We start from the raw sequence: 23,379 nt of genomic DNA, 5'->3' as shown, positions 1-23,379 counted from the left end.
GAATCGGGCCCCGACGGCCGAGACGGGCCCGCGGGAGGTCGAGGTCCCGCCCGCGAACCGCCGGCTGCCGGCCGCTCCCCTCCGCCCCGGCCCGGCCCCGCGGAGCCGCGGGAGGAGCCCGAGCTCGGCCCGGCGGGGCGGCAGGGGGAGCAAGAGCCCGAGCCGGGCGCGGCGACGGGGCTCCGGCTGCCAGCAGCGCCGCGGGAGCAACTCCTCGGAGCCGGAGGCGGCGCGGAAAGCCCGGCGCGGAGGATGGGGATGCGGCGGCCGAGGGCTCCGCCGCCGCCGGCTTCTGCCTCCGCCTAGACGAGAGATCGTTGTTGCACCGGCGGCCGCGAGGCTGTGCCGCGCCGAGACCCTCCGGCAGCCGCCGTCCCCGTGCGCCGGGCGGCAGGAAGCGGCGCGCGGCAATCTCCCGGCGGCCCCCCCTTCCCCGCCCAGCGCCGGTGTCGCGGGCCGCTCCGGGAGCAGCGGGCGCTGGCGGCGGATGCCCGCGCTACGCCACCCCGCTGCTGCCGCGGCCTGGACTGCGCTGCGAGCGGGAAGCGAGGAGGCGACGGCTGAGCGGCGGGCGGCGGCCGCTCCTTTCTGTCCCAGGTCGGTGCGGGACGGCGGCGAGGGGGAGGGGGGGGCGCGAGGCGACGGGCCGGGGGGCGGCGGGTGTGCGGCGCGTCCCACCCGCTCCGCCTTCCGGCCCCTCCGCCGGGCTGCGGCCGAACGGCGACCCCCCGCGAGCCGAGGGCACGGCGGGAGGGGAGACTTGTTTGTGCGGGGACCCTCCCGGCCCCGCGGCGCCGCTCCGGCCCGGCCCCCGTTGGCGCGGGTATGAGGGGCGGTGGGCCCGCCTCGCCCCGCGGCCGGGAAGTTTCGGTGCCCGGGCAGCGCTCCGCCGCCGCCACCGATTGTTTATCGCTCCGAAAATAGGTCAGGAATAATTTCCACCTCGTTCCCTCGGTGAAGTGCCCGAGCGGCTGCCGCCCGGCCGGGCTCGCCGCGCCCGTGCTGGGAAACGCCGCTCTCTATCTGCCGGGAGCTGGAACGATAGGTTTTATTTTTTAATGTTTTCGTGGAGTGCGGAAAGTTGGCGGCCGAGCGCTGGGAACAGCTGCGGGTGTTTCCTGGTGCGGCCCCGGGAGTCCGGGCTGCTCAGCGGCCGTGGGAGCAGCCGGGCCGGGAGGGGGAATAACCCCCCAAATACCCCACCAGAACCCCACTGTAAGGCCAGCACTGCGCTGGAGGCAGAACCTGCACGAGAAGAGGGTGCTCCAGTGTCTCTCTGCTCTATTCTGGGAGGTTTTTAATGTTTTTTGTAGTACTTGCTTGAACGCCTTATTGCATGCTTATAGGTTACAAGCGTGCCGCTTGGAAGTTGCATAACGTAGCCCATTTGAAGATACAGTTTGTGGGATTTACAGTCACATGAATGCTGTGTAGCCAGAGGTGTTCAGGGCCTTTGCTCCTTGCAGCGGACTTTTCTGATTGAAAAGTAAGCAAACTTTCTATTTTAAGCCTTATCATTTTTACCATTCCAGCGGAATGAAATAGAATCATTGCCTTACTCTGTTTCTTTGCCTGTGGCAGTCGCAGTGTGAGTACCTGCATCTGACACGTCAGATTGGTTGCAGCTCTGAGCCCTGGCTTTGGTGGCTGCCTCTCGTTTTTCCCCCTCTTAGTGGGTCAATTCATCAGCTGTCCTTCGGTAATCAGTAAAGGTTATATTAGAACTCGTTCTTTGGGATGGTTTAAAATTGCTTGATGTGACATAGTGGTTATTCACAGCAATACGTGAAAATACTGTGTTAGTAAAATTTATTTGTGAGCTTCACTTTAAGCTATAAGTATGAGTGGCCTAGGTGAGGTCTGGTGTGTAATCAGTAGTAGTCAAGTGAGTGCAGCAACCAAAATCTCTACACTGTGATTCTGAGCAATGTGCCAGACAACCTGGTACATTTAGTGATTGAATCTAATTCTGCTGCTGTAGAAGTTAGTTCTGAGCTCAGCAAAAGCCCGACAATAACATCTTGTATTCTGTTCAGAATGCAGAAGAAATAATCCCCAGTGTCTGTTCTGAACCCACCAAAGCACCCATGCATATAAGTGCAGTAGTTTTATTCCAAACCTTGTGTGTGGATCACTGTCGTCCTTGCTAGTCCATCAAGGAACACTGAGCCCCTGCTGGACTTGATTGTTGTGGTTTAAGATGTTGTTAATACACTGTAACAGGATGTTTCTGTATTTTAGTTCAGGCTCCTCTTTGACAGTGTTGGCTGTGTGTGGAAACAACCAGGAAAGCGAATGCTGGCAGGGAGGTGAAGTGGGTTGCTGTGAGTGGCAAGGTCTTGAACTGCTGTGGGTAGAGAGATGTAGGAGCCATGTCACAGCTCTGATTCTTGTAGTACTGTTTCATGTTCTCGAATAGAAGCTGAATGTCTGTGCCAGGCTGGGCAACAGGCACATAAATGTTCACAGATGTAATGCCGAGTGTTGGTGCCTTTGTGTATGTGTGCTTTCCTGAGCAAATGTGAAAGTTAAGCTGTTAACAAGAGTGGATCTTACTGTGAGAATTATAATAAATTGCTGGGGATTCTTACTCCCGTTGACTCTGTTTCAATATTTGAAGTTGTCATTGATAGAAGCTGGTGCTTGTTGTTGTTGCTTGTTAAATGATTCATCCTCTCCTTTGATTCTGTCCTGTGATCTTTTTGTTCTTTTGCACCCGCTGGTCCGCAGATGAAGGGCAGCCTTCAGTGGGATACACTCTCTAGTTAACCAGGGTTGAAGTGTTACGTTTGCGTTGTGTGGGATTTCCTCCCTCCCACTTTCCTCCTGATGGAAAAATCCAATCTCACTAGTGCTTTCTATTGCTTTCATGACAGGGGAGAGAAGTAGCAGATGCGTATTGACCAGTAAATTGTTCACGATGGGTATTTATTGTGTGAGACTGCTGCTGTATGTCGGGTTCCTCTGACAGGCTGTTGGCTCAGGAAGCACATAGCCAAAGTGTTCAAGTGGAATACAGGCATGTTCCGTTTCTTTTCTGGTTAAACTATGAACATAACACTTAATTTAAGACTAATTCATAACTAAATTAGTCTTAAATTCATTTTCTCTGCACGTGGAAAAGCTTTGAAAACGTGATCTTTTAATGAAAGTGCATTGGAATGTGTAATATGCAGGATATAGGAACCTTCAAGAACCTTCAAGACTTTGCATCTTGCTGGTTTAAATCAGGGGGAGCAACAGACTGTATCTGATCGGTCGAATAAACTCAAAGCTGCTTTCTCTTTTCCCTATGAACTTTCCACAATCATAGTGCTTCCTAATAGATGCCATTTCTGCAGCAAAGCCAGGCAGAACATTCATGTGCTTTATGTTTTCCGTATCACCAGGCACGTGCTTTTAAGTTTAAGTATTTGTTGATCTTGGCTTACTGTAGCTTTTTACTAAGCACATTTTGATGACGCTCATTCATGGAATATATCTCAAAGTATTGTGCGTGGAAAGCTCTGTCATTGGAGAAGTATGAAGGCAGCAGTTAAATATTTATGCGTTCGTTTCTAGTGAAAGCTGATGGTATGTTGGTAACGCGCTGTAGTTGATATTTGTAGAAGTCTGTCTTACAAATTGTCTTCCTCAGAGAACAATGCGTGGAATATTTGTGGTAACACGAGTATACAACAAAGGGTATACGAGAAGAGAATCTGAAAGGGAGGAAATAGTTTGCTGTTGTTTGAGGTCAGGGAAAAGTTAGGTGAGCGAACTGTGTTTACTTCAAGCAGGAAATCTGTGACAGCACTATTCTTGGAAAGAACAGGCGGAGGAATAAGGAGCACAGCGAAGCCTCCAAGAGTTTGGTTTATAAGCAGAACAAAGGTTGGAAGTGTGAAAGCGGACTGAAATGGCTTCAATTCTATTCATGGGTTTTCTTTAGAGTTTTTGGATTTGGAGGCATTTTCAGTGCTACGAATCATGATCCTTTGTTGGAAGCAAAATGTGAAGTCTCCCTTATCAATATTTCTTAGTAAAAATAAATGCAGAATTTCTTCCTTCCTAAGTTGTGTGACTTACATTGGGAAAATAAAAAGCAATCTTTTTCATATTTATATTTTAAAAATTAAAAGCTACACGTTTGTTAACGCTAATGTTATATAATTTTATATATGTATATTCAAACACATCCGTCTCTATATATAAGGCCTCTAGTTTGCTAAATCTTATTTATAAATCTCCAACACCCTCTCCTCACCCAAATTCTTAGATTTGAGGAAAAATCCACAGCATTTGTCAGTTATACAGGAAGCCTTACCTTTAACTTCTTGTTTTTCTGATCCAGCTCTGCTTACTTATAATTACCGCCTTGTTCACTTGTTTTAACTTAATGAATTTGTCACTCTGATGTTCTACTGATCGTGGCTTCGGTCACTTGTTACCTGTTGTATAAACAGTGTCAGACTAGATCAACTAATGCTGCTTTCTGGTTATAAAATAAGTTGAACAGTCTTTTTGCTTTAGATGATTTCCTGAAGTTAGTAAAGCAAGTATGCCTTTAAGGCTTTGAAGTTTTGATATCAGAATGACTCACAGTGTATCTTTTATTTTCTTTCTGTTAGAACTCATGGCAGATACGTAGTACTACTTGCTCTCCTGCAGGTTTAAGAAGTACCTTTTGTAGAAAAAGCTTTCTTCCCAGGCTCAGTTCAGCTGCCACTTGATTTTTCTGCGTAATGTTTGTAGATTTCCCTGTAAAAAAATTCCAACTAAGTAGTGTAGATTAGAATTGTGTCTTTTATTAGTAAAGGTATTTGTATATCTAGTCATTTAAATCTAGCCTGCCTGTCTGTATGTGGCCCATCTAGCTTTCCATAAATGCTTTTTCTTTTGTAAATTTTCTGGGCAACCTGAGATTAAATCGACAATCAGATAATTCCAGAGCCTGGGATTTAATGTACCTCTGACCATAAATCCCTCAGCTCAGTGAAATAAGTTGGATCAAAATATGCCACAGTAGTGTGGATATTTGAAGTGCCGGAACAATGGAGCATAGGTAATAGAAAATTTACATTTACCACTTTTCACGTAAAATGGCAAAGAGAGAAAGCCTTGCAATAGCTGAGGTCAATACTAGACCTATCAGGGGAAGATGGGACCTGCACCTCCAGCCTTATGCTGTCATGTATGGCTGGGCTTTTCCTATTGAAAGCCCTTGTTGCTCAGGCAGAAGCTCGGTGCCATCGGATTTAACTTGGCACTCATTTTACATTGCATGCTCTTCAGATATGATCCCTTCTGTGGAAAGGACATTGTGATACTGTGATAGTAATTTGAATGTCAGCTCAGGCTACAAATACTTGTTTTGACCGTTGGCTGGTGACAAGAAGTTCGGACAGGTACGTACCTGGCTTTTGACTTGTGATATCTATGGAAGCTGGTGGAGTTTAGATGGGAAGGTAAATCTTGAGTCAGGATAATCAGCTTTGAGTTTGTCCCTCTCAAATACAGTGACAAGGGTCTGTTTGAAAACTAATTATCTGTGCATCCACAGAGTAGGGAAAACCTCTGTTAACTTGGCTCCTTTTCTCTGTGTCATGATGTACTTAACAGCTTTTTTTCCCTATTCTAGCTGCTGTGTATTTGAAAGGGGCATATAAGGCATTCAGCGATTAAAAACCACTAGTGTGTAAATTTCTGACTGAATATGACAAGTAAATTATAGGGGGGAAAAAGGATGAACAAAAACTGTGCAACATTACCAAGAATTGTTTACAAGGCAATGCCTTGTAATTGCCGTCACGGTTCAGGCTGATTCCAAAATCAGTTTACTGCTTTGTTTTGATGTGTAACCCTTCACGTCTCCCCTGTTGAAGGTGCTGAAGGTGATCATTAAGTTGGTGTTATTTTGAACATGTTGCTCCTGAGTACAGCAATGTCATTTTGCGTTTGTGTCAGTTCTCCTCACAGCTCATCGGAGTCAGCGTTATTCTGTCAGGAAGGTGGCATGTGGGAAGGGGAGGGGGCCATCAAGCTATTAAGCTGTGGAATAAGCAAAAGCAAAACGGGATTGGGTTGCTGTACTCGTGTGTTTAACAGGGACTCTGCACACATCTTCCTTTGGTAACAGTGGCAGTACAGTGCCAGTTCTGTGTGGGGCAGTGATGCCTGAGTGCTGTGGAGGCCAGGAGGCCAGGGCAGGCCTTGTGCTCTGCCTCCGTGACACGAAGGGGAAAAGCCCTGCTTGAGCTAAAGATGTGCTGTCATCTGAGGCTGCCAATACCACCAGTCAGTGATCCTGCAGGCAGAGCACAGCTCTGAGCCTGCCCAAAGAGGGATGCATTTGAAGCTCCTCACGCTTCCCAGCCCTTTCTGCTTCCTTCAGGAGAGGAATATCCCCCATCTGCCCCTCAGGAGGATTCACAGGTTGTTGTTTCCTTCCTTGAAACACAAACCCACGGAGGAGGGGTTGGGACATCCCAGGAGAAGTCGGACTCAGGCTTATGATTGGCCTCTTGAGGCTGTATCCTTTTTGGGCAGGAGGAGTACTTACATGGGCTCTTGTCTGCTTCCAACTTGCTTAGTTATTGTAAGGAAGGAGTGGAGGGCTTTTTACCTCTAAAATGACTGTGAGAAGGGCAAATTGTTTTACAATTGCTGCCGTTTAAGCCTCTTTGCTTGGCTCCCTTTTGGTGTCAAGAGAAGGGAGCTCTGAGGGACTGCTGTCTCCCTGCTGCAGCTCCCTGTCCCTTCCCCATCAGGGCTGGTGAGAGCTATTTGTGGAGCTGTGCTTTGAAACAGGATAAGGAAGTGATCTGATGGAGCTCTGCAAAAATAGATGGTTCTAAAATGGTAACTAATTCATTTTAAAATGCTGTCCCACGAGCAGTGTGTTGTGGGAGTGAGATGCTGTGAAGATAGAAATGAGCACCTGGGATGGGAGCTTGTCAAGCTGCTGCTGGTGTTCTGGTGTAATTTCATGGGAAGAGATGGCTTGAATTCTTGCTGAGTTCTTGCTCTTTTCTTCAGGGTTAGGTGTTAATATTGGCCTAACTATAGACAGATCTTTCTCTTCTAAAGGAAATAAAAGAGAGCAAGGGGTGATCTTATTTAATTTGATTCTTCTTTTCTTTTCTGACTTCAATTCCTGTTGGGTATGATCTCGTTTACTCCAGCCTGCAGTGGTAGAAAAGAGTGATAATGTAGACTTACAAAGGTTAGATGTGCTCCAAGTTGGTGCTCTTAGATTTGGAACTGAGCAGGAGATTAGATCTAGAGATGCCATCTGAGGTAACAAGAATCAGTAGGTTCTTCCTTACCGGGTCACTATTAAGACAAACAAGCAGCAATAAGCTATTACACTAAACTGACATGGAGGTTGTCTCAATGTGTGTCCAAAAACTGGTTGTATAAATATTTTTCATGCACATTCTGGGGTACTTTTCCAATGACTACGTGAGCTTTGTGAGGTCAGTGCTTCCAGTGGCAGTCCATTTAATTGTCCTTCAACTTTATGTTTGTATCATATACAAACCAGACCTAAATTGCACTATACTAAAAGAAAATAGATTTGAATGTAAGGCTAATGCATGTTTTGTGTACCAGAACAATTGCAGGGAGGGTCTTTGAAGGATCTGTGGTTAAAAATCAAGAACAACTTAATAAGAAGCTATGCCATTTCTCTAATCAGTATTGAGTAAAGGCAGTGGGCAGATTTCAAGAAGACGATGACAGTGCTTTATATTTTCAGAATTATAATGGTTGTTTTTTTTTAATTTAATATCAAAGAAGCAATCTTGTAACTTAAATTTATGTGTAATAATGCTTGCCTCGATTTGTTTTGCTTAAATGATGGGAACCTAAAAGCCAAACTGTAACAGAAAAATTAATATCAGAGTTTATTTCTTTATAGATATATTCCTGTCAAGTCAGCTCCAAGTCAGCTGACTTTGTGTTAGGTTATTAACATTATGTGTTAAAAAATAAACGAGGCTCTGATGCAGTACCCCCATCTGTCAATGAAATGATTTCTGTTTGCTGAAAGGTCCAAGCAAAGCGCCTGTTCTTCCATCTTGGCACATCCAGCCTGTCACCACAGATGGTGTTCGTGTAGGAGCTACCAAGGATGTGGCTTTGTGACCACTGATCCTGGATCAGATTTACTGTCAGGTTATGTACTGTAACTTTGATCAGGCAGGCAAACTATCACATTTCTCAAGTTAATAAGAGTACACAATATATCATTTGTGCTGACTTAACGCCTACTGTGGGAGGAAAGACGGTAACTACTTGGCATGAAGCCTTCCAGTAAAAATCAACCTGTCAAATCTAAACTGTATTTACTGTCTTGTCAAACAGTGACCCCGTAGCAGGTAGTGGAACAGTGACTTAACTCAATAGATGGTGCTCTGTTTTATTTACAGAATTGCTACTTAAGAAATAATTCACTGAGCACGTACCATTAGATTTCTTCTTTATTTCTCTTAAAATCAAAGATCTGGGTTTTTTTTAAACAATAAATTTGCTTGTGCTGGGAAGGAAGTCACAATAAGTGACTCGAGCATTATTCTGATTCATAAAATATGGCTGAGTAATGACAGCAACAGTCATTGCAGGCATTTTAATGCCACATTCATTTGTACGCGTGAGAGCTATTTCTCATTTCATTGGATTGCCTGGCACACGGAATTCAAAGAAGTGTTGATTTTCTTGCTTTATGAGTAGGAAAAGGAAGTATGTTTTAAGTACACTGATAGAAATCCTTATGAAGAATAATGCCCATTATGAAGAACTTCAGTTGAGCACAATCAAAATATTTTATCAAACTTCCCTTTCTTAGTCTATTAATTCCTGTATAGCACATCTTTCTTAAATTCTTGAGGTTGTGATAAGGTGACTATATTGTTACGCAGTTTGTTATTTAAGCCAAAATAGTACAGCTTGCAAATTTATTGTTGTTGGTTTTTTTTTTCAGGTTATTATAAGATCATTACGTGCCTGGTGTGTGATCTTCTGCTTGGTCAAGGTGTTGGGCCAGACAGGAGGGAGGGGAACGCATCTGCAGGAAAGCAGCTGCTCACAGAAGTTTTTGTGTTAAACTTTTTAATGAGGAAGCTTAGAAATACTGTGTGATTTGTCAGGCAGGCAAAGTGCAGCGCTAAGATAAAAGGTAATGAGCCTAATGAATGTTCAACATGAATCATTACATCGCAAATGTGATCTATTAGCAAGGCAGAAGAAAAGAAAGAAGTGCAACATATTGATGACTTCCATGCTCAGTGGGAATAATCAAGTTGTCAGTCCGAAGTAGCGAGTGTGTCATTTTTATCAGTGTCCTGCACAGTGGGCCAGTTATTGGTTCTACATTTAAAGAATAGTGTGGGAAAGTTTTAATGGTGGTTGTTTATGTGGTCCATGGAAGTGTCATAATTGTTCTGCACCAGCTTTGTGAGAAAAGGTGGATCAAACCATGTAACAGCTGTCTGCAAGGTAACATGGCCTCAGAGAACCAACAGGAAGAAGAGTGTCATGGTTGGGTTTTGCCCCGAGCCTATGATATTCAGTCATCATTTAACTATATTCAAGTGAGAGGGGATGTTTATATTCAGATATGGAGAAATGTGCAGATTTGAAAACAGTATAATCTTCATTCAAACAATAAATCCTTACATAAAGCAGTCTATTCTGTTGGTTCTTTCTGAGTGGTACTCATGTTGTCTTTTCAATATTGAATTAATTTGAAAAAGGTATCCAAGATGCCTCTACTTAACATTATGTTGTTGGTTTTTTTCCCTTGTTTTACAACGTGATGTTTATGCAACCCAAAACTCAATTAGCATTTCTTATGTACCTCTCTCACCTTTTTAATTATGGAGGACTGGGCTCTGGTGCTGTGCTGAGGAGCTCTGGTCATCAGCCAGGATGCTGTGATGCTGGGTGCTGCTCAGGTCCAAGATTTTAAAAGCAGGCAAGTGAGTTCTGCTTGATGCAGAGGTCTCTAGAGAGCCTGAAATGCAGGAGGAGGGGTGAAATGATCAAAATAAAAGACTGTCTCTTTGCAGCACCGTGTTGAACTAATGCATGCTGTGAATTACACTTTCTAGCTTAACTGTAATTAAAACGAGGGCGGATATTAACGTCGATATGTTTTGGCCATCTAGATAGATGAAACACATTCCTGATCACATAGAATAACATTTGACTGCTCCTGTGCATAGTCTTGTCAAGTCTATGAGAAAAGGAAATGAAAGAGTACTGTTTAGGTTTACAATGAGCTTGTGCTTTCATGCACACTCTGAAAGTAAGCATTGGGAATAGCTGTGCAGGTCAGGGTAAGATCTCTGTTTCAGCCACAATGCGTTTTAGCTGAAGGCTGCGTCCAAGAAACAGCTAAAATTGGAACTGAAGACAGTTCTCAGGTGGGGAGGACAAATCTGTGAGTCATCAGCACGGAGATAGATGGTGGTTGAGTTTGTGTTGGCAGATACTGGAGCTCCAAGTATAAAGGGAGAAAAAGGTCAGGCAGAGCAATATACAGAGCTCCTGTAGGAGCTTAGAAGAAAACATTACCTGAAGAGTGATGAGGACTAGGAGAAAACTGGAGGAAAATAAGAGTTTTGTTATACTTTCATTTGTAGGATTCTGTACTTTTGGATTTGGACTTCTACTGAGTATAAAAAACTAAATTTAAGGCTAAAATAATCTTCCTTGCTCTGAGGAGTTTGTGCCCACCCTCTTCTTTAAAAACAAAAAAAAAAGAGCTTCATCCTTTAAAAAGTAACCCAAGCACCAAAGTGTGGTGCAGTCTGTATTGTGCAGTGCAATAAATACAATCAAAGTCAGTGTCATTTTGATGCGATGTTGTGGTGCTGGAATTTTACCAGGGCGTTAAAGATAATTTGTGGTGTTGAAGATGTTATGTTACACATGACAAGCACAAGCATTTTCTATTTTAAAAAAAATCCGGGGAATTTATTTTTTATGCTCCAGTTTCTCTATTTTCTCTGAAGCTAAAGCGAAAACAGTTTAGTTTCACAGCTTGCCTGCACAAGCTGCAATAGGTTTTGTGTTTCTCTGAAATTCATAAAGAAGGGACTCAAAGTTCCTCTAAGAAAGCATAAGTAAGCATTCCTTTCTCTTTATGTCTAAAATCTAAAGGATATCCAATAGAATGGGGAGTTTGCTCTAGGGAAGTATGTTCGTAGGGCCCATCTGCTGAATTTTAGCCTGAGTGTCTTTGTCTCCTGAGCAGGGGAGACACAGGGTTCAGTAGGAGCATTTCATCTGACCTGTTACTGAAGGTTGTATCCTCTACGTAGACACATGGGGATGTGAGATGTGTTTGGTAACATGGGCCAGAATCTCCTCCTGCCTCCTTGCTGTGTTGCTGGTGGTGATCTGAGATTGTCTCTGGAGACCAGGTGGGCTGTGGCAGCACATGGGGTGTGTGGAGCCCTTCTGGAGCTTGATAGTGAATTTCCTCAGCACACACAGGGGTGGTTTGACCAAATGTGGCAACATCAGCTTTACCAGGGCTCCAGCTTCAAGGAGCAGTTTATTTTTTAGCTTCATATTGGAAAAGTAGGTGTCAGACTACTGCACTTACAGAAAGCTGAACACTGTGAGCATGGCAAGGCTGACAGGACTGCAGGCTGGCTGGGCAGTTGACAGGCTGAGGGAGTTGGGCTTGTTCAGCCTGGAGAAGAGAAAGTTGCGGGGTGACCTCATTGCAGCCTTTCAATACCTGAAGGGAACTTACATAGAGGAGGGGAGTAAACTCTTCAAAACGGCTGACAATAGCAGGACACGGGGAAATGGTTTTAAGTTAAAAGAGGGAAGATTTAGGTTGGATGTTAGGGGGAAGTTCTTCACTAGGAGAGTGGTTAGGCCCTGGAACAGGCTGCCCAGGGAGGTTGTGGATGCCTCGTCCTTGGAGGTGTTCAAGACCAGGTTGGATGGGGCCCTGGGCAACCTGATCTAGTAAATGTGTATGTTTGGTGGCCCTGCTAGGCAGGGGGGTTGGAACTACATATTTCCTTGAGGTCCCTTCCAACCCGGGTCATTCTGTGATCTGTGATTCTGGTGTAGGAGGTGAGGGCAAATGGCAGAGGTGGTGGTGGAAGGTACATATGTGTGTTTGCTGGAGAGATTTTGCTATATGAGGACATGGGAAAAGAAAATAAAGAACATAAACACCGAAAACCTCCAGAGAGATTGTGCTTAGTAAAATATTCTTGTTTTGCTTTGTTTTCTGTTTTCTAGTTCAAGCAGTATGCTTTTGACAGCAATAGTGAAGAACTGGAAGACTGGTTAATTACTGTACTAAAATGGAGTATTTACCAGTAGAGGTAAGAGATTTTTTGGATGTTCCGTGGTTTTATTTCTTAGCTTTGTTTTGCAATTCCCAGTCCAAGAATCTGATTAACAGCATTGTTTGACAAGCGTTTCACGCAGAACAAAGCTGTTTTAGGAGGTTTCTGCACACCTCCATCTGTCTTATTGTGCTCATAGGTGCTCTGATGTATCTGTTATGAAGTATCACTAAAATGATTAAGTAAAACAAAACAAAAACATGTTTTTCCTTTTTGGTGGACTTTTACAATCTGATTATATTTCTTTGATCTGTTTCCTGTTGTTTCTGTTGATGAGTTTGAATAGTTGAAGAAGGGATGAGCTAGTGAACTGCATGAAATGGAAAGGATATGTAGGAACTTTTCTCCTTAAGAAAAGGTTTGTATATTTAAACCCTCAGGATTGTGAAGTTTTAGTCCTCAGCATTGGATCAAGTGACTACTGGAGATTTTCAGTCTCAATGCTTTAATACTGTTGGGTTTTACTGTGTTGTTTTGATTGTTCACAAGTTCTAAGTAGCCACCAAGAATTGTGAAACCCGTGGATTGTTCTAACCCTGTGTGTTAGGATGTTAATATTTGTTATCACTTCCTCTGATACTGTTTATATGCTGCATTAACCTCAATTGTTCATACTGTGGTTGTTCCTGATGAAGGATTCTTGTTTCTTGCAAGCAGGCAGGACAGTATTCAGTTCAATACCTCAGTTTGTGAATGCTAATTATATGCTTTAAAATACAACAATCAACTCATAAGGTATTGAAGTGAGTTGTGGACATTTAATGTTATTGACATTAATACAAAGTTAGCAGTAAATTTAAATAGAATGTACAAAGAAATACCTCTATGCAAGTTTTAACTTCTTAAGTTGGATGTTTTGTGATTAGCAAACAACAAGTTTGAGTTTCCTCCTTAGAATCATAGAATCATAGAATTACCCAGGTTGGAAAAGACCTTGAAGATCATCAAGTCCAACCACAGCCTAACCAGTACCCGAACTCTAAAAACCCTACACTAAATCATATCCCTGAGCACCACATCCAAACGGCTCTTAAACACAACCAGGGATGGCGATTCAACCACCTCCCTGGGGAGCCTATTCCAGTACCTAACTACCCTTTCTGTAAAGAAGTGTTTCCTAATATCCAACCTAAACTTGCCCAGGCGCAACTTGAAGCCATTATGAAGAGACTACCGCTATCTGCTGACACCTCCGTCCATCTGATGAAGGCCACAGGCCTAGCCAGATTTTGGGGACCCTCCCAGCAGATACTGTCACGTTCTTTTCCCCCCCACCTCCCACAATTTAATGTGTCCCATGAAGATTCCCCTTTCTTGACTGCAAAAAATGCACAGTTTCCACAGAAACTGCAACTGATACAAAGAGCACAATAACACTGTCTGAAAGAAAGAGCAAAAACTCAGCTACAAAACACTATTTTTCAACATAGTCACCGCCATTAGCTGTGCATTTTCAACAGTGACGAATAAGAGCCTGCATGCTGCGCTCGTAAAAATCTCTGCCTCATTGCATTGAATCTCATTGAAGATGATCCACTGTTGCCACTGCTGAAATGCCCCACTGTGCTCACATCCACTATTTGGTCTCCATCAGCGTTCAGCAAGCATTAATTAATGTCAGTGGATGCCAGTTTCACATGGAGGAATTCAGTGACACACCTTCCTTCATACGCACTTCCATGTCAGGCGCCATGTTGTCAGACTGCCCCTCTGCTGCCATCTGTCACACAGTGACAACATGGAATAGAATAAAGGCAGGAAGGTTCAGCCTCTACTGTCATTTCATTAACATCCACCTCTGGCTTTGTGGGCCAACATCGTAAGATAAAAGGCATTACTTACAAAGCAGCTCCCATAAGATATATAATAAGGTTCATGCATATATAATAAGGTTCATGCATATGAGTAACAAAGTTTATTTTAATTTTTAATGCTTTTTATTAAAAGAGAGCAACAAAAACATAGAGCTGGTGGGAAATGTGACATTGTTTTTGTGTAACTAACACATCAGGCTGGTTCGATGGCTCTGGTTGTAATGCTTAGTGAGCTCTTGAGATTTTTGGATGAAATTTCACTCCTGCTTTACTTCACCCTCAACAATAGCTGATCACAAATGTACGTACTATCAAAAAGTGATGACGTGAATAAGGTATGATTGTGAAGGGAGAGCTGTTTTTCTCTGTCGAGATGGGGCTTATAAAAATAAAGGGATGTGGTCAGATTTTTGAGTGGAATGTCTGATGGCAGCTCTGATTGAAAATTCCCAGGTAATATGTTTATGTTGACTGAAAATGGAGTTGCAGATGTACCCAGGACAGGGGGCAAGGGCCCAGCCACATTGCAGACTGTGTTGGGCTACATGCAGCCTGCTCTACGTGCTGTAGTTCTGATCTGGCATGAAGGGTTGTTGATAGGAGTTCTTCCTACTGTTACCACTCAGCTTCAGAAGCAAAATTCCTCTTTCTTTATTCCCTCCTACATCAGTAGTACTAAGTTACTGTTTCTTTGTTTGTAGTAAAGTGTATGTAGAGTCCTTGAACAGGTTGTTAAACCAAGGTTAGAATTTGCTTGTTTATTGTTAAGAATCTAAAGCTGTGCTACAATGCTTGAAACTTTCCAGCTCCTCTAGAGAAAGTACAGCAAGGTAAATCTTATTGTGTGTTGGGGGCCAAGATAGTTTGGATGGTAGGTAGCCCCCTAAGGTAACTTGCTTTCAAGTGACTGTTCTGCTTTGGCTGACTTTTCAGTCTTAGTACCACCTGCTGCTTCACACACTCCCACCTGCTTGTTTAAGCTTGTGTAGCAGAAATAGAAAAATGCCATAACCTATTCAAGGCCTATTCAAGCTCAGGTATTAGGTTTACTGCTTCTGTGCTTGAGCCAGAAGGGGAACTAATGTGTGTAATGGATTGGCCATTTTGGTTTTTGTTTGTTTATTGCTCAGACCTGGCAGTGCTTGCAGGAACTAGGAAGATTGGGGACAGATGTTTGCAGAAAAGGTAGTCTGTTTTATTAATCCTCTTGATACTGTTGAAGGAAAAACAGCAGAACTCATCAAAGTCCGTAGGATTTTAATTTAAGTATCAGCAAACAGTTGTAAATTAGCAGTATGGTGCCAGTTTGTGGCTACAAAAAGACAATGAGAATTAATGCCTTACTACTAAGAAAGACTGACTGAGAATGGGTGTGTTGCCCACCTTAACTCCTGCCTTTCCCCTCCAGTCTTCCCCTTAAAAGTCCCATGGCTCTTCTCAGTCCTTACAACTTCTATTTGACCACACTAATTTGTGTGGGGACAGGACTAGGGGTAATGGGATGAAACTTCAGCATGGGAAGTTCCACACAAATCTGCGGAAAAACAGGCTGTCCAGGGGGAGGTGGTGGAGTCTCCTCTGGAGATATTCAAGACTCGATGAACGCCTACCTGTGCGACGTGGTGTAAGGAGCCTGCTTTGGCAGGGGGGGTTGGACTCGATGATCCCTAGAGGTCCCTTCCAACCCCTACAGTTCTGTGATTCTGTAATTTCCTCATGTCAGACTTGAGGTAGTGCTACTTTCCTGATCGTTCTGCTTTGGTAATGGCTGGAAGGAAGTCGTGCTCTTTGTCTCCTTCATAGCAGTATTTTTTCTTCTCTCCAGCCAATTACCAGAGCAGAGCTGCAGTACATAACTGTCAGTAAGTTCCAGGGCTATGTTATGCTAATCATATTGTCATACTTCTTCGATAATATTTGATTCTGCCACAGCAAAGATACAAATTACTTTGGGCAGGATTTGGCATATTCAGTGTTCATGTTTATCTCAGGAAACGTATATTTAAGAAAACTACAAAACTGTGTCTAATAACATTTTCTTTTTATAAGGTCCAGCAAGATATTGTCCTATGCATATGTTTTTAAGAAATTGTTTTCTGTTTGTTTGTTTTTAGTGACTAAGGTGCTGACAAGTTTTGACATCTTCATCCTCATAAACATGAGTGAAGTTCAGGCTATGGTAGAATTCTCCGTGGAGCTCCACAAATTCTTCAATGTGGATTTGTTTCAAAGAGGGTAGGTAGTGCATTCTTTCACACTTCACTGTGGTGTGTGGCTGATGCTGGAAAGTCCATATTGCGTAGCAGCATCATGTAGAGTTGCTTCACATGTCATTGATTGCCTTATAGTGATTTGAAAGTTATTTATTTTTTTATTGGGAAGGTATATACTTGCTAGGAATTGAAACGTTTGACTAGTTTGACCGAAAACTTAAGCTTTAAAGAAGTAGTTATTGTCTGATTGGACAAGAAGAAAGTTCTGTTTTTCTTTTAGAGAGTGGATGATATCCTTACCCAGGCTTTTACCCTTTTATATCTTAATTGCTGTAATCCCTTTTGCTTGAAATATAATAGACTTTTCTTTTAAATCTTTTAAAATCTTTTTAAAATGTTGCTGCCGTTATTAGTTATTATTTTATGAATTCGGCATTAGAGAACTTCACCAGCTTCTGTCATCCTCGCTGTGTTGTGCCTTCACGGAACTGGGAAGGATATCTGGAGAAAGAGTCAAGGGATGCCTTTGTAAAGAGAGCTTACCCTTCTCTAAATTTGAGCTGAAGTTGGTACTGACAGGTGATAAGCTGTTATATTCACTATCGTTTGCGATCATACTATATGCAGCAAACTGACTGCATCCATCTATTGGTGGGAAATTGTAATTTCAGTCCTCATTGGAGGAGGATTAGGGAAGGCTTAAGAGGTCTGAGAAAATACTGAGAATATTCTAATTACTTTGACAAAAAAAAGTACAGTTGCTTGAACTGTATCCGTTTTTCCCTGAAATTAGCAGAGAAGGAGAGGCTAGAACATGGCAACATGTTAATTTTAATAGAGAAGAGCCTGAAGGAAAGGAAATCTTTAGGTTATCTTCACCCTCTGATCCAAATGATCCCTCAGCAAGGTAGTTAGGAAGCAAAGCACTGCATTTTAATTATGGTGCTCAACTTGGCACGTTTCTTTTAAGCTTGCTCTTAATAATGCAGTATATTAACAGAGCAAGTTGAGAGAAGTAGAATGCTGACATGAGAAAAATGACAAGTAGATACTGAGTCTCTGGTTTCAACATTCAACTCTGGGCATGCTTTCTTAGAAAGCAGTGTTAGGAAGGAGAAGGAGCTGCACTGCCAGAATAAGTCCCATGTCTGTGGGACTATTTTGGTGGTTAACTTTTCCTAAAAGTTGCACTGCAACTGAGTTACATAATGTAGTTAAAGAACAATTTAAGTTCTTATCTAATACAGCTATCTCATTATGTAATATTTTCTTATAGCTTTGCATCAATTACTTAAAAGTGAGCTTGCTCCAGGTTGCTCTTTTGGTTTATTTTAATCTGTTGCTTCATTCAGATAGGGCTTCACATAATTTTCCTTTTTAAATTAGTGCGATGTGATCATGGGAGTTTTTGCCCGAACAATGTTTGATATGTGAGTATTGTGTGACAAAATGAATAAAAGAAATTTAATTGGCTGGGAGCTGTGAGATTGAAGATCTGAGATAGCAAGGTTCTTTTGTCATCTTATTTCATAAAGGCTCCAGATAGATTATGGTTTTGTACTGCTGTCTTTTTATAAATCAAATGGGAAACACAGAATGGCCTGGGTTGAAAAGAACCACAGTGATCACCTAGTTTCAACAGCCCTGCTATGTGCAGGATCGCCAACCACCAGACCAGACTGCCCAGAGCCACATCCAGCCTGGCCTTGAATGTTTCCAGGGATGGGCATAGTGTGGTTTGAGTGAGGTGTGAACTGGAGAACGGTAGAATGAGTTGGGTGTAAAATTGTTTGGGTGACTGTACCCCAAGTGTTGTGGTCAAGTGGTGCAAAGTCCAACCTGCAGTCAATGACTGATAGCATCCCTCACATGTTGAAAATGGGTCAATACTGTGCAGAGTTTGATTAACAGCTTGGGTGATGAGACACTGTGCCTTCTCAGCAAGTGTTTGAATGATAAGAAACTGCAGGGAGTGGTAAGATACAGTAGAAAACAGAACTTCTCTTTGAAAGGACCTAGACAAACTGGAGATATGGGCTGACAGGAACTTCACCATGTTAAAGGCAAATGCAGCATCATACAGATGGGGGCAGATAACCCCATGTAACCGTACAGGCTGGGGGGCTAACTGGCTAGAGAACAGCTTTGCAGAGAAGTACACCTAGGGCCTGATGGGCAGTGAGTTGAACATGAGCCAAAAGAATGCTCTTATGGGTCTCTTCCAGCTTGGGATATTCTGCGAGTCTGCGATTCTATGTTTATATTTGTTATGATTTAAAGTCCTCTTATTTTCTGACGTTTGGGAGTGGCAGCCACTCAAAAATGATGCGTGTTTTAAACATGGAGAAAAACCCTACATGCCACAAAACAAACTCTCTTAAGGATTCTGAGACTTCATGAATGATAAATCTGGTGCCCACTTTCTGCAGTTGTCCTGCCTGAACACTGGCTTTGCCCTAAACCAGAGATGTGGCTCCCTGAGGAAGAAACAGGGATTATGGGCTCACTTTGGATGAATTGATCAGTCTTTTTATCCTGTTTATACACAACTGCCTGCTTACATCCTGGCTTTATTCCAATTGTGAATTCTTTTTGGGTGAAGGACTGTAATATGATATCCTTCATAGTCTGGTATATAATACAAACTGGTAAATTCCCTTAATTACTTCATGTAGTTTTCATTTGACCTTGATATGTGCTATGTTCTCCTACTTTGAAGGCTGTCGTTTTGACCTTGTCAGCCTTCTGACTCCTTTCTCATCACAGCATCAAGCACTTTGGGAAAGCAAGGTCTCTGTCTTTCCTGTGTTATGCTGCCTGACTCCTATTAGCAGCTTAGCCTTGGTGCCAGGCTGCATTTCCCACTTCTCAGTTTTCAAACCAGGCTATTAATTTTTCCATACTGGTTTTCCACTTAGAAAAATCTGCAAGAGAGATGCTCAGTGCATTTATACAGTTGAAAAATGAAAAGTCTCATACTCTTTAGCGCTATTTGTCATACAGACTTTGTCTGAAAGAAGTCTATTTTTTTTTTTTGCCTTGTCGGTGTCTTCACACAAAAGCTGTTTCCTCAAATCACTTTCGAAACACTGACAGTTTCTGTGTCTGTGTCACTGCATATCCCTATTTATATTTCCATGTTGTCTCCTTTTCTGTGAGCCATTTGGCATAAGAACTCTCTCCATTTGCACAACAGGCAGCTAGTTAACTCGTTAGGCTTATTACAGGAAGGCCTATTCTGTCTATTTTTAATAATCATTAACAATTGCTTTTTCAGATATGAATTGGAAAATGGTCAAGAGGGACTTAGCTTGTAGTTTGTAGTTTAGCACAGCACAGGTGTTGCTGTGAGATCTTCTTTGAAAACAACATTAGTCAAGATCTTCTCTACCTGCGTGCATTCTTAAAACCCCAATCTTATTTTGTCTCTAAGCATTTGTTATTCTGTCTGTAATGGTGCACACAGCTAGATATGCACTTAGACTTTTCAACAACAGCAAAGGCTCTATGTCTGATTTATCTTTTTTTATTGTTATTATTTCAGGTAAAAGTTTCTTTTTTGAAGCTCAACATCACAGAAATGTGAAAACACTTCTCAGAGGCTATTGGGAAATTAACCTTATGTTATTGTTCTGTACCATAGATGCATGTTTTGTCCCTGTACGGAGAGTTACAAATGTATCTTGGCAGCATTGACATTTTATGCTTCCATCTGTCTTGTTTTGCAATGTAGCGTAAAAGAAAATACACTGAATCAGAGTATGAATTTTAATGAATCTTACTATGATTACATGGTAATTTAATGAGAAATCAGGCAACAAATGAAAGCTTATTTTGTTTTGTTTTCTCTGGATCCAGTGAGCTATCTGCATTAGATTTATAATTTGTTTGCATTCACTTAGCATTTTTAGCCCTGGCTGAATCAGGAGATGGACAGTTTCTGTTCCTAAATAAAGAAACAGTCTCTGCGAATGGTTTGTGTCATTGGCATATGATCAGATAGCAAACAGGGTACGCAGCGTGTTCAGGCAGACCTGTTTGGTTTTGTTTGGAATTCATAAAGCCCAGTCAAACTTTTACTTTCAAACTGCATTCCCATGTGACACAGACTTTAGAAAATAAGTGCTCCGAGTCCTTTTCTGACATGTAGCAGCAGATCTTCTGAAGCATTGTACTGTGATCTTTACTTAATGTAATACGATCTTTTCAAAGGGAGAAGAAAACTGTCAGATTGGTCTAGTAGCTGCAAGATGAGCACTGTTCTACAGCTTATGATTTTCTAGTAATACAAATAGCAGTAACGCAGGTTCAAGATGTAGCGGGCCAGGCTGTAAAAGCAGGGAATTTTCTGTCTAGGAAACAAGAGTGAAGGTACTTTTCTTTCTTAATTTTCTCTCTTTCTTTTTTTTTAAGTGGATCAGTTTCTGCTTCTAGTTCAGTAGTGGCTGCACACACAGTTTCTTCTTGCTCCGAGGCAAAAACAAGCAAAAGTGGGAACGAGCAATCAAGAGTCATATGTTAAGTTGGTATTGCTTCAGATGTTAGAAGTTAGTATGATCAAATACCTCAATTGGTCTTCTGATGGAGGGAGCCTGAGAGGACCAAGATGTGATGTGGTCAAAAGAGCAATGACTGTTTGAAGTGCCAAACAGTGGTACTTCAGAATCTTGCCTTTTCAAAAGGAAAAGCACTATGTTTGTTGAGAATAGAAGTTGGAAAAGTGTAAAATTGAGCACTGCTTCCTTTGCGTGAGCTGAGAAATTAAAACTTTTGAATTATGCTCTCCTTAGCTGTATGAATGGAACTTAAGACACTGGGAGGTTGTACCACTTGTCTTTAGATACCTGACTACAATACCTGTGTTAGGATACTTCTGGCCATGCAGGGAAGCTTGCTGAGTGGCTGTTTAAAACAACTGTAAGTTGGGTTTCTATTCAGACTTGGAGAATCTTATCTTTTTCTCCCATGCATTAATTCCTATAAGACTCGCCCCGCTCTTGAGAAACGAAATCAGATGGCTACAGCTCTTGATTTTAGATACATCTTGTGACGTATCTAAATATAATGGTATGGGTGCTTACATCTTCAGTCATTATTCCTGGGTACATAACAAACAATTGGTAATTGCAGCTGTACTGAAGGGTTTCTTTAGAAAAACTTAATATTGTTTTGTAGTCCTCCAACATTCCCTCAGCCAGTATATTTCCAAAGATATGCCTCAGTGTTTGATGGATGTTCCTGAGTATTCATTGTATATTCTAGACTTCTCAAGTATTGGCTACAGGTTTCATATAACCTGGATTTTATTCAGACCTTAGCTCCCACACCTTTGTAGTCCTTCTAGAAGGAAACAAGACATCCTAACACTCAAAGCTCGTTATTTTGAATGAGTCAAATGTACTTTCTAGACACTGAATCTGGCAAAATTTGCTTTCCAAGAAATAAAATTACAAATGTTTAGATGTGTCCTTTTGCCATCCTAATGTCTTGCTGAAGCATGCTGGAGCACTGCCATTAGTATAGCTATTTTGTGTGAAAAGAACATGAAAGGTAACTGTAATATGGCTTATGTCATATGTTTTCCTTTTCAAGCCTGTACTTGGAGGTCTGTGTAATTGCTTCTTCCTTTATGTTATCAAAGAAAATTGCCTTGCATGTGTAAGACCAGGCACCATTTCATGTTGCAGTGTAAGGATTATGGAGCCTTGTGCAGATTTGTCAGCAGACTGAATGAAGATTGTCAGCAGAAACATGATCAGTGAGTTCATTTTAAGGAGTAAATGGCAGTGCAAGACAGTGCTGAATATATAATGATTTTTCTCCAGATAAAGCTCTCTCTTTTTTTCTTTTAACCTTTAGAACAATATAGTTAACTTCTGTGTGTATTAGGAGAGTAGGTGTTCACTGAGGTATTAGTTGGAGACATTAGAATAATGGTTTCTTGAGTATGTAACTTCTCTTTCTAAATCTGAGTTCTACTGAGTTCAGTATTCTGGAATGGCATATGACAGCAGAAGCAGTTTTTACTTTGTATTAAGTACATGCTTAGTCATTAGCATTGCTAATTTTAAGATTCTTTTTCACAAGCGTAGCACTTACCTAGCATGTAGATTCTGCATTAGCTTACAGTTCAGACCAGTCTATCTGAGGGTAATGAGAACCAGAGAAAAATCTCGTTTCTAAGTGCACTTCCCTCATTACATGCACTTGGTTATTGCAGAAAGATGATTTATCCTAGTTCCTTAAATTAGCTTGAGATCCAAAGCTATCAGTGGGAATAAAGGGAAATGTTCACTGAGTATTCCAGAGTCATGTCTGCCTCGTGGTACAACAGAAGATCCTGGCATGGTGCCTTCTTGTGCCCCTTCTGCTGTGCGTACATCCATTCTTACATATTTATGTAGTTCTGTATCTGCAGTCACAGACGGAGCTTTACTTGGCGATCTCAGAAATGCAGCTTTACCTGAACGTGAGTGCCTGTTACACACCTGTCACACCACCAAACTCAGACTTGCTGCTTCTCTTTCAATCAAGTGCCTACTCAAAACTCAGGCTGCTTCACATCTCTTCTTAAAATCTTCTTCTTTCACTCGTTAAACCTCCTGATACCTTTTCCAATTAACGTATGTAGTACAAAGTAACTTTTCATACCTTGGGATTTCTTACTGTCTTTCATCCCTCTCCACTTGTTCTCCCTTTGCCAGATTCTTGAGTTGACAGGTAAGAAACTCGAGGTATTTCCAGAGGGTTAAATGGGCTTAGATATTAGGCTGAGGATGTAGATGTTAGTGAAAAGGAGACCTTACATAGCAAAAGTCTGAAAAGAGCACCTCTTCTGATGCTTCCTGTGTGCCTGCAGTTATGCTCTTCAACCTTTTCATAGGCCAAACCAAAATGGTAAGCCAGCAGAAGAATTAAGACAGTATAATTCCACTCCCTGGCCCACCTTCCACAAGACCTGTGCTAATCTGCCAGTGCAAGAGTAGAAGATAA

The 23,379-nt window shown here is 42.2% G+C and overlaps 1 protein-coding gene across 5 annotated transcripts in view; it reads left to right on the top strand.

The window, feature by feature from the left end:
- Positions 1-457: 457 nt before the first annotated feature.
- Positions 458-23,379, top strand: part of FAM135A (family with sequence similarity 135 member A) — a 66,616-nt gene continuing 43,694 nt past the window's right edge. For 2 of the 5 annotated variants that reach the window (XM_015859082.3, XM_015859078.3), the window contains exons 1-3: positions 458-597; positions 12,250-12,335; positions 16,288-16,408. In XM_015859082.3, the coding sequence (XP_015714568.2) occupies positions 16,332-16,408 (77 nt within the window). In that variant the 5' untranslated portion in view covers positions 458-597; positions 12,250-12,335; positions 16,288-16,331. Of the gene's footprint in view, positions 598-1,346; positions 1,487-8,962; positions 9,158-12,249; positions 12,336-16,287; positions 16,409-23,379 lie in introns of those variants that run through there. The other 3 variants (XM_085541981.1, XM_085541982.1, XM_085541983.1) reach the window with 3 other exon arrangements.

Source organism: Coturnix japonica, chromosome 3, assembly GCF_054131305.1.
Source record: "Coturnix japonica strain WE chromosome 3, WE-NBRP24, whole genome shotgun sequence".
Classification (NCBI taxonomy): domain Eukaryota; kingdom Metazoa; phylum Chordata; class Aves; order Galliformes; family Phasianidae; genus Coturnix; species Coturnix japonica.
The sequence above is the reverse complement of the archived record's forward strand: the minus strand, read 5'-3'. Positions and strand labels throughout refer to the sequence as shown.